Source organism: Urtica dioica, chromosome 9, assembly GCF_054948205.1.
Source record: "Urtica dioica subsp. dioica isolate 48M chromosome 9, U.dioica_male_clone48M_v1_H2, whole genome shotgun sequence".
Lineage (NCBI taxonomy): Eukaryota > Viridiplantae > Streptophyta > Magnoliopsida > Rosales > Urticaceae > Urtica > Urtica dioica.
The window spans coordinates 13,838,157-13,849,952 of record NC_142764.1 but is presented as its reverse complement, the minus strand read 5'-3'; the positions used below and the strand labels follow the sequence as shown (position 1 = coordinate 13,849,952).

The 11,796-nt window shown below is 37.5% G+C and overlaps 1 protein-coding gene across 3 annotated transcripts; it reads right to left on the bottom strand.

Annotated features, from left to right (window-relative positions):
• Window positions 1-2,319: 2,319 nt before the first annotated feature.
• On the bottom strand, window positions 2,320-8,714 carry LOC149385108 (putative E3 ubiquitin-protein ligase ARI8). 3 transcript variants are annotated; one of them, XM_089625985.1, is made up of 16 exons: window positions 8,608-8,707; window positions 7,252-7,421; window positions 6,243-6,367; window positions 5,925-6,030; window positions 5,728-5,818; window positions 5,412-5,584; window positions 5,031-5,135; window positions 4,744-4,832; window positions 4,541-4,648; window positions 4,266-4,356; window positions 4,029-4,118; window positions 3,591-3,638; window positions 3,430-3,501; window positions 3,206-3,305; window positions 2,984-3,110; window positions 2,320-2,765 (listed from the first exon to the last, which is right to left on the bottom strand). In XM_089625985.1, exons 1-16 carry the CDS (start codon window positions 8,636-8,638, stop codon window positions 2,522-2,524), a joined length of 1,770 nt encoding a protein of 589 aa, XP_089482111.1. In that variant the 5' UTR covers window positions 8,639-8,707; the 3' UTR covers window positions 2,320-2,521. The 3 variants fall into 3 exon arrangements, with proteins under 3 accessions (XP_089482111.1, XP_089482112.1, XP_089482113.1); XM_089625986.1 differs by having other exon boundaries at window positions 7,252-7,475; window positions 8,608-8,703; XM_089625987.1 differs by lacking the exon at window positions 7,252-7,421 and having other exon boundaries at window positions 8,608-8,714.
• Window positions 8,715-11,796: the final 3,082 nt, after the last annotated feature.

Below are 11,796 nucleotides of genomic sequence, written 5' to 3'. Positions count from 1 at the left end.
TTCATTGTCGTGATCAATAAAGCCTATTAATAATTTCATTTTAGTATTGCCATTCATCTTTAAATAGTTTCTTGTACGACGTCTTTCGGAACCCCGATAAAATATATATCATATATTAGCATTTTAATATCTGTGATTGTTGATCGATCCAAAAATCGACATCAACATACGTCATGTTGTGTACTAGACCAAACATATGCTATGTTGTGGGATTGGTTAATAGGTATCAGTCGAACCCAGATCAACAATAAAGGATTGTCGTCAAACATATACTCAAGTACATGAAAAGGACTAAGGATTATATGATAGTTTACACATGTAGTGACTTGGTGTTACAAAGTTACACTTGTCATGAGGTGATTTTCGGCAACACAAAAGGAAAGTCTGAAGACAGGCCCACATCGAGGTCCAAAAGACGAGAAAGCAATAGCGCGCCACAACAGCGCGTGCCACGGGCCTTAAGCGTCGAGCCCACGAAGGAGCCACAACCTCGAATACAGGGCCATACGTCCGGCCGGCCTATGCCCTCGGCCAGACTCAAGGGCAAGGCCGCAAGACCGGCCGAGCATGCCTCAAGGGACCGGCCACAAGGCCACACAACCAGCCGACCTCCGCTACCAGACCACACGACCGACCACAAGGCCTCGCGGCTGTTCTGTCTACGCCCGGTACCCATCGTACGATCGGGGGACGACCATACGATCGGCCGGCCAGTCACACGACCATCTACATTGCCGGTGCAAGGGCACACTGTCGGCCAAACAGTGATACGGTCATCCACACGGCCATGGCTTGACGCTTAAGACTATTCCAAGAAGCTTTCTCAAGCCTCCATTTTCCTATAAATACCCCTCTCCGTGAGAGAAAGGTAACGAAATTCATCACACTCAAAGCTCTTCGAAATTCACATCTCGCTGAGATCATTATGTCGAGATTTCTTATGCCCTCAACTCAATCACATAAATGTTGAGCATCGTAGTGCGCGCAAGAGGCACTGCCTTCGCACTCCAATAGCTCAAGTGTTCTTTGTCTTTTAGGAACACTCAAGCATAGTTGGGGCGACTGCATAGCTAGAGAAAAGTCACGAATCACACACGAGCATAGCTGGAGCAAACCCAATAGTACAAACTATCATTTTTTTCAAACAAGAGCTTGGATTGGAGGATCTTGTACCAATTTGGCCTTATTGCGATCATAGGATCCGTCCCTGAATCGAACCACTCTAGTTTTATGTGTTGATCCATTTTCGAGCATTAACAACACTAACTCAAATTTTCAAGCTGATCGTGACTCTATGAAGTCGACACTAGGAGGAATGTTCAATTTGAATGATGACGCGACTGTGTGGAGAAGTATAAAACAATCATGCATCGCAGCTTCAACTATGAATGAATATGTAGCAGCCTTAGAGGCAGCTAAAGAAGTGGTTTGGCTTAAGAATTCTTAGTGGGTTGGAAGTGGATCCGAACTCGAATGAAGATGTGGAAAATTCAAAAGAACCGCGTAGCCACAAGAGAGCCAATCACATAGAAAAAAAATACCATCTCATCAGAGAGATTGTTTGTAGAGGAGATGTAGATGTTCGATGTTGGACAACCTAGCGAATCCTTTTACGAAGACCTTGCCGGAGCGTTTATTTAACAAACACGTGATGAGATGAGCCTCAAGTATTTTTCTTATCTCCTGTAGTCAAAGTGGGCTATTGTTAGGGTATATCGCCTACATGAGACTGATTTAATCATTGCTTTTGAAATTAATAATTGTGCAACATTTTTATCATATAAGTAGAGAGAGAGAGAGAGAGAGAGAGAGAGAGAGAGAGAACTTTCATAAGCAACTATTCACTTCTAATGTTATTTCAAATATAAAACAGGAGCAGTATAAACCGCTAAAAAAATTCACAAAATGTAAATGCAACTTTAGAAGCCAACTTGTTGTTTCAACCATAAAAAAAACCCACAAGTGAAATCACGTATTCTCTAAATTTTAGTCAATCGTTTAGCAGCAACTCGTCACTTTTAAAAACAATCCGCTTCTAGTAATCATTTTGTAGGACACCATATTTTTGTAGCAGTGACACCATATGATTGCATATTAAAATTTAAGTACATTAATACAAAAAAAAAATTCATCTTTAAATGACTTGTATTATTTCACTATCTAAGCTTCATTAGTCTTTTTCTTGTTACTATAGAATTTTATTTTTATGGTACAAAAACACTTAAACATATGGATAGGAAATGCTTTCAATCATGTGTGGAATTTCTTATATCAAATTTTAAGGCTTTGTGATGGATTTTGAAATGTGTATGTTGGAAAACAACATATATATATATATGTACTTTTGGATACCATCAAAGTATAAATAATATGCAGTGACACATACTTTAACTTAATACGAACAATGTCTTATTTTGAGATTTATAAGAAGGATTGCTTTTATTTTCGCCTATAGCCTCAATATATATATATTTGGATCAGCCCTGCATCAAGTCCAACTCCAAGGTTTTAGAGAACAAGACTATCTCGGTCCATCGCAAGCCTGACATTCAGTGGATGAGTCTTCATTGATAAACGTACAAATCCGGCACGACCAATTACTCCAATCGGATTCCTCAATGACTCGGTTGGTGGCTTTGGGTTCAGAGTTGAAGGTTCTTTTTCTGGAACATGGTTTAGAGTTGGAGGTGGATGCAGTTTCTTGTACATCTACTAGCCCATTCTTCAATGCCGTAACTAGGTTCTCAAAGTAATTTTTAGTCACCCTGTTCCATCAATACAGCAAAAACTCTGGTTATTTCATGGTTGCTTGGAGCTAAAGCAAGAGTATTCTGTTAAATTGTTAAGAGAAAGACTGAAAACCAAAAAATAAGAAGACACTAGTTCAACGATCAACAAGAGGACATAACTGCAAACGGAACATAGCTTATAGTACAGCAAAGAGAAAAACAAGAAAAGAGAAACAAAATAGCTTAGCGCGTACCTCGTGAGTCTTGAAAGCTTTTCACGGAAGCAACGGAATTCAGATGATGCATCTTTGGCGTACAAGAATTGTTGTAGTTCCTTCTCTGCACACTGATGAAGCCTCTCTAAACCAGACTCTGCCTGACCTGCACAAATTCAAAGAGCAAAGAATATTCTGGTTCAGGAACAAATTTGACTTAATTTACTGATACTCATATCATGTATGTGTGTGTATTTGTACCTTGCATATACACAAACAACTGTGTCTTGGCCTTATCGTCCTCGGATAAGTAGTACCCATAAGCGTACGTCCATTTAAGAATTCCTCTGCAATCAACAATCTGCAAGAGGAAGAGAGAGAAGGAAAATTTATTGAATTAATGCATTACTTGTTTTGTTATAGCACTGAGAAATCATGGCTCCGTATTCATGGAACTATACACAGTAACAATCATAAGAAGTCACCTGTTGCCAGGCATCGATAATGAACTTGAGCTCAAGCTCCGATTGAGATTGTGCTTCCTGCAGCTTCAATATCTGAAGGAGAACAACAAGAAAAGTAGATATACATTGTTTAGCCGAGAAAGTAAATGGTCAACTTGATTTATGCTGAAGTATGTACTCACCTTCTCATTTTTCATTTCTTTTAAATCTTCCAGTGCCTTCTTCCTTGACTGCCAAGTAAGAGTTCAGGTTTTGAATAAGCTAATTGGACAGGATGCATCAGAATATAAACTCTTTAAAGTTCGATAAAGTTCTCACACATCAGGAATGTATGTCTATGAGGAAGCTTAAATGAAAGCATGGATTCAGTTTTTGACAGCCTAGGTAAGCAAGATACAGGGAATTGAATTATCAGAGTCTGATTTGACACAATTTTTTTATGATGATATACATACGGGTCGAATATAAACACTAAGAACATAACTGGTCCACATTGCAAGTATTAATACCTATTAACTCTATGTTTTACAGTGTATCAGACCATCTCCAAAGAGGGATACGCATTTTAAAGGATGTGAAAGCATAAATTGAGTTAAAACAATGAAAAGTTTTGTATGTACCGATTCATTGCTCGCCCAACGTTCGTAATGATGGGTATATTTTCCCAACATCTTCTGAGCATTCTTTCTCCGCTTCTCATCCTCGTCAAGCTAAAAAAAGCAATTAGAATTCAGGAAGGTCCTGTTGAAAGTCCTAGTTTCTATGCATTAGTAATGACCTTAACGCTTTCTCTTTCTTAGTGAGACCGTTCACAGACAAAACTACTTAAGCAAAAGAGTGACTGCTAGAGCTCTTACTCTTCCTTTTTTCTTATCTTCCTCGTAATGATTACAAGTTAAAAAGCCACCTGCCGGGCTATAATGAGATTTCCAGTCTTCAAGGCACAGCCTGCAAAAAAACATACAAGTAAATCAAAGTTGGTCATGACTATTCATTCAGTTCCGCAGGTGTACACTAAATGACAGAAAAATATAAAATTCCCAATCGATTTCAATATAAAACTGAGGTATAGCCTTAGGAATATCGAACTAAGACTAAAACTGCAAAAATGATTGAAGTTTTGTAAACATACCAGCAGAATTGGTGGGAGCAAGGTCGTCTGCATGTCATGTGCATGCATCCCTGGTTTTTCTCAATTGGCCGCTTGCACTTCGGACATGGCTTCGAATTAACAAGTATCCTAAAAATCATTATGCAGCATATAAGCATTGCACTTCAAAATCGCAAGTTAAAAGAAGGAGTAAAAAAAAAAAAGGGATAACCAATAAGGTTTACCAGTTTGTGTTTTCAGACTCGGCCTTGTTCTTCAAAGCCCATTTTGCCGCAGTTTCACAGTCAACTGGGCGGTGAGCGTCATATGTGCACTGTGAAACACACACACACACACACACATATATATATATAAATATATATATATGATTCAGTAAAAGTAAACAAAGAAGGTAGCCGTTTTAAATAATGAAGCTTACAATTCTTCATAGTAGAAGCTTTCTTTTTTTCTCTTTTTAATTTAATTTTCGAGTTTCTCTTCAAAAAATTAATAAATAAATAATGAAGCTTACACTCCAGCAAAAGCCATTGGTGCAGTGACAATAGACATCATAATTTTCATCATTGCCCGTAAAATTTATAGCATATTCACAACCTGGTGCAGGACACCACTTGGCCTATATAACAGTCGCAAAATAATGAAAAGATTAGAGCTTTATGATGATAATAGAAAGAAAGGTATACAAAAGGCTATATGAAGTGACCAAAAAGGTCACGACTATAGAGGGTTTGTGGAATCTAGCTCAATCTGGCAAACAAGTATCGCATAATAGGAACAAGAAAATTGCAAAAGGCAGAAATACTTATACACGAGAAAGAAAATTATCTGACATACACAATAAATGTACTCTCAATAGATTTGTATACGTAGAAGTTACAAATATGCGACGAACCTTCTTATTATCTTCAATATAGGACCTGTAAAGGTAATGGGCATACTTTTCTTTGTCTTCCTGAGAAGCTAAGATATATATCATATCCAGACCGACAAAAGCAGTGCATGATGGCTCAGGACATTTTAATGACAAGCATCCAGGACCGCCGCTAATGGATGTGCTGATGTAACCTAACATAGCATGTAGAAACAGAGAGATGAAGCATTGAGAGATCGGAAACATCAGAGATTGTTCTTCATACACAACACCAAAGAAGGGAACAAAACCTCATCGATCAATTAAAACGAAAAAAAATCACCAAGTGAAAAGATACCTGCCCAGCAATCCCTACAGTACGGATGACCACAAGCCGATGATTTCGTTCCTTGAGAAGGAAATTTATCAAAGCAGATTCCACATTCAAGCTGAGCAAAAGAATGGACATAGAGCTAAAACAACCACTAGAAAGTAGCATAGGATAAAGTATTCAAGGAACTCCAAGATTTCAATGATCAAATTAAGCTGGCTCACAGATTCAGCATTGGGAAACCGAACAACTGGATTATCCAGCAAACCTATCGCTTTTTTTACGCTGTCTTCGTCAGAAAACCATGCTTCATGGACTTTGCTTATGCTCCTGTGACATGAAATACTTCAGATAGTAGGATTGAATATGCAGTCCAAAGCGAAATGAGCATCATCGCTTAGCCAAGGTATTTAAAACGGGATGGTGTATTCACTTGACCAGAATTCAACTCCTTATATCACAAAAGTTCTCAACTACAATCTACAACAAATGAAGATTTCAGCATTCATGACATTCAAATAAAGATTAAAACTTTAGCTTACCAATTAAAATGTCGGAGTAGGATGCATGAAGCATCTCGTGAGATTGAAAGAACAGTCGATACTTGATTGATGTTATCTTCCTGGCGTTCCCGAATATCAGAGTCCTTTAATACAGAAAAATGAATCTGAAACAGGTAACAAACTGTAAGTTACATGGAGCAAGAAATTACATATGAAACCAAGAAACTCGTAGTAGACACTACAAGTATCGATTTTTACAAATAAATCAGAAAGAACAAAATAAAAAAAAAAAAAAAAAGCAACAGCTGGAGAAAATATAATTTGAGACATTTTTAGGCATGTCTAAAAAAGAAGGCGAGATTTAAAAAAAAAAAAATAATAAAAATCTCTCTGTTTTCTATTGGACGATTTCAAAGTTCTTAGTACACATGCAAATACTTCAAATTTCGTGTCTCTGTTCTCTGATTAAGATATTGAACTTATAGTTATAAGCAATATTCTAGGCCATTCTCAAATTATTAAAAAATGAAAACCCAAAATTATTTACTTCTCCGAAACATCTACCTACACAATGGAAATCTTTCACTATTATTGATTACTTTTGCGTTAGCGTGCTTTGTGTGACCAACGACTAAACCAAGGGTTACTGAGTAACGGATTTAGCAGAATCATCAAGGTAAGTCATTCTCAAATTGGCACGTAAAGATTGGTGCTGAAATCACAAAATATATCAATTTCATAGCAAAACAACACTGATATATATATATATATATATATATATATATATAAACATAAACGCTAAGCAATTATTCGTACGATCAAGCACAAAACTTTCAAAGGAAAACCGCTCGTGTATTCGCGAGACCAAAAAAATAAAAAAACGATCAAGCACAAAACTTTCAAAGGAAAACCGCTCGTGTATTCGCGAGACCAAAAAAAAAAAAAAAAACGATCAAGCACAGACCTCTAGAGAAAAATCGCTCATATAATTCGAGAGAAAAAAAAACGATCAAGCGACGGAAGTGCTAGAGAGAGAGGGAGGACTGACTTCGGGGCAAGCAGACGCGAGCCTCTCTAAGTCTTTATCTTCGTCTTCGATGACGTAGCCTCTAACCTCGTCTTCGTCGGCGAAATCAGAGAATTCTCCGCCGGAGAATCCTTCGCCGTCATCGTCGTAGTATATGGATTTCATGTCGTCATTGCTGTCGGCGTCCATGTCTTAGGGACAGAAAGAGGAAACCCTAGGTGATCGAGAACTACGAGGGCGTTTGGCTGCCGATAAAAATATCGTAAACGAAGGAAAGTTGCTTTTCTTATTTAGTTGAGTAACAGACGACGATGAGTTTTCCTCTCTTCTTATGTATTTAATACTTATTATAAAAAGGGAGGGAAATATATATAGTTCGATCTCCATATTTTATAGATGCTTTTCCGAGAGTATGCTATTTCTCATTCTTAATTGCTATTTCTCATTCTTAATTATTCTAAAAAAATATGTTGTTTTACAATTTTTCTTTGTTCTGTACGGTTTTCTTTGATAATTTATTTTTAACTACTTATAATTTCATTCAATTTTTTCTTACTTGTTTACACTTTAGTTTAACTTTAATCTCTGATCTTATTGTGGTTCAAATATAATTTGTTTTTTTCTAGAAAAATGGCAACTCCCCAAAAAAAAATTAAAAATTGAACGAATAGGAGTAAAAATACTTAATATTTTCGGATTACAACACTAAGTTCCAAATGTTTGAAAAATTACGAAAAAATTACCCAAAGTCAAATTTTAGTAAAAGTGTGTTAAATTAGATGAAATGACATATGTCACTATTTGATAATTTTGACAAAATTAAAAAAAATAATAATAATTTTAATAAATTTAAAAAAGTTTAAAAATAAAAATCATCTCTATATCTTCCTCCACGCACATATACATTTGCAAACCCAAATTTCATTTTTTTCCCCTTCATGGATTTGTTCAATTTCTCATAGACCATTATTAAGAGTGGTCGTTAGTTAGAAACTTAGGTTTAATTTGGATTTAGAAACTTGAAACGATTACTCTAATTTGGGTTTGAGTGTGAGAATGAAGGTTGGTGGCCTGGTGGGTTCTTAGCTCTCATCAATGGCTGTCCTGGAACGTCGTCGTCTGCAACAGCGGGCACAGAGCGCGAGCGAGACCATGGCGGATTTGATTAGAGCCGTTTCTTCTTCCCTCACAATCTCGATACTATGCGGAGACGAGCGTTTATTTGAGGGATCGACTCACATCCGAGGGCCACTGTGATTGAGCCGTCGAATAGAGTTTTTCATGCCCGTACTCATACGCGCCAAACACCTTGTTCACCTTAGTTGGGGCTATCAATTTTAAGTTTTTTATTTAAAAAAAATTGATTATGAAATTTACCTGTTTGGTTTGGTTTGGCTTTGCAGTACATATGGTAATGTTCAGCAGAGCAACTCTTTCTTCCTGTAACTTTCCGCGAGCGAAAGTCATCACGCCATGGAGAGAGAGAGAGACTTTTTTTAAGATATATATATATAGAGAGAGAGAGAGACTTTTTTTTACATTTTTTTAAATTTAAAAATAAATAATATATTTTAATATTGTCAAAATTATCAGAGCTTGATACATGTTTGTTTATCCAACTTAACGTCACATGTATTAACGGAGGTACTAAAACTTGATTTTTGGTATTTTTTTCGCAACTTTTAAACATTGGATATACTTAAGTGTTATAATCCGAAAATATTGAGTATTTTTATCGATATTTTAAAAATTCAACAAAATACTTCATTTTGTTTTTAATTGAAAAATTACTTTTATAAGTAAGACTATTAAACCATTTTTTTTTTTTTATATAGATGGCTTAAATAGATATTATTTACAATTATTTGTTGTAAGTTGTAACTAGCTAATCATCTATCTCATTTTAAGGATCTAGCCCAAAGTTTCATTTCATCGGAAAAATAGTTCATCATGCCGAAGTTAATCAAATTAACTGTCAAGTTAATTGAATTATCTGTTGAGTTAATAAAATAAACTAAATAATTAATTTAATTAACTTCGATCTGATAGACTATTTTTTTAATATAATAAAACTTGAGTTATTTTTTTAAAAAAAATATAGGCTAATTGTCCATATATATATATATATATATATATATATATATATATATATATATATCATGCAATATTTTGAAAATTAAGTTAATAATTGAAATGTAGATATCAATATTATCAATATCTCATCATAATTGCTATGTGGTTGTGTGAGACTATTCCGAGGATATATATCTAAAGTGTGGTAGCTAATTCGGTCTAGTGGTTATCTCACGCATATCTCGACTGAGAGGTCGTAGGTTCGAGCATCTTGGGCTGCAGAAACGCATGTCCCCTTACAAGGGAATGCTTTTCCTCTTTCAGCTTAATGTCTCTATACTAAATTATATAATTTTGGCTAATAGTACCACATGCGCTTGCACTGCTATAATATATAATGTAATCTTGGTCAATTGTGCCAAAAAATGATATATATCTAAAATAAAATAAAAATAATCAATTTCTATTATATATGAAATTACTACATTAAATTTATAAGTTAATTATTGTTGAAATCGAGCTCGTCAGCTCACCCTTCCGCGTCGAGCTCGCCAGCTCGCCCTTCCGCTGACAAGCTTGCCTCGGAAGTCCTCTCCTTGGAACTCATTCCACATGGGAAATTGTCGCATTTATTTCTCATGTTATTTCCTATGTTTTGTTCTCTGTGTATATTTATTATTCTCTTTTTCCTAGAAGTAGTTATTACACATGTATTTATTACACTCTCTCTTGTACCCACCATATGTATAAATTGGTGATATAAATTAATATCAAATATAAGAAATATTCAAAGTCTCGAAACACTCTCTCTCTTCTCCGATTCTCTCTTTCTTTATCTTCTCTCCAGATTCGACTCTCTCTCTCTAAACTTCAACATGGTATCAGAGCAGGGAAAATCAACCACCATGAACACCACTCAGACCACGCCCACTCAGTCGCAATCTGAATCCTTCTCCCAACATATCACGAGCCACAAACTCAATGGCCACAACTTCCTACAGTGGTCTCAATCTGTGCTCATGTTCATATCGGGACGAGGTAAACATGACTACCTCACAGGCCTGGCCACATCTCCCGTGATCGAAGATCCGACGTTCAATAGTTGGAAGGCCGAAAACAGCATGGTGATGTCCTGGCTCATAAACTTTATGCTCCCCGAAATCGGAGAAACCTTCCTCCTTTACCGAACGGCAGCAGAAATCTGGCAAGCAGCTAGAGAAATCTTCTCCAACTCAGAAGATATGTCCGAGCTGTTTGAAACTGAGAACACTCTCCACGACCTACATCAAGGAGAGATGTCTGTTACTCAGTTCTTCAGCTCGCTCACACATCTATGGCAGAAGATCGACCTCTACGAATAGCACCAGTGGACCAGCTCCGAAGACTAAAAAATCTACCGCAGGATAGTGGAGACCAAACGTGTGTTTAAACTACTATCCGGCCTCAACCAAGACCTTGATGAGGTCAGAGGTCGGATACTTAGTACAAAACCACTACCATCTCTCCGTGAAGCCTTCTCCGCGGTCAGACACGAGGAAAGCAGGAGGAAACTCATGCTGGGAGTTATCAAATCGAGCTCACTTTCGGGCTCATCCTCAGACTCGTCCGCCCTCACCACACATGGAGACGAAGTTCTTGCAGCCCGCGTCTCAACAGAGAAACCTCGCAAACCTCGCCCCTACTGCGATCATTGCAGACGACCTGGACACCTCCGAGAAACCTGCTGGAAGCTGCATGGGAAACCACCGAGCTCGAAGTCAACCCAAGATACTAAGGATCCTAACTCAGTCGAAAACTTAGTATCCACCTCGTCCGCTGCCTCGACCTCGACCTCAGACTCCTCTCCCTTCAGCAACGACCAGCTCGCTATTCTCCAGAAGCTTCTTCAACGAGTCCAACTCAGTGGAGAACACTCGGGCATTGGCCCTCTAGGTAACTCTCCTAGAGCCCTCAATGTAAGCTCAGAGAATCCCACATCATGGATTGTCGACTCCGGTGCCACTGATCACATGACTGGTAATCGAAGTCTGTTCACAACTTACTCCGCTTGTAATAAAAGCATATCAGTCACCATCGCCAACGGAGCCAAAACTCAAGTCACTGGTATTGGCACCGTTGTCTTGACGAAGTCCATGAGGCTAGACTCGGTGTTCTTTGTGCCTCAACTACAATGCAATCTCTTATCTGTGCATAAGATCAACCAAGACTCTAAGTGTCGAACTGTTTTTGATGGAAGTTCATGTGTGTTTCAGGAACAGGTCACGGGGAGACAGATTGGTAATGCCGAGCTGAGTACCGAACTCTATGTCATCAAGCCAGATCAGCCCGCCATGTGTCAGCTCGCCCAACATTCACCCTAGTACAAAGAGATCATGCTCAATCACCTTAGACTAGGGCATCCAAATTTCATGTATCTCAAAAGAATGTTTCCTTCTTTGTTTATCAATAAAAATATCAATTCCATTCAGTGTGACATGTGTGAGTTCGCCAAAC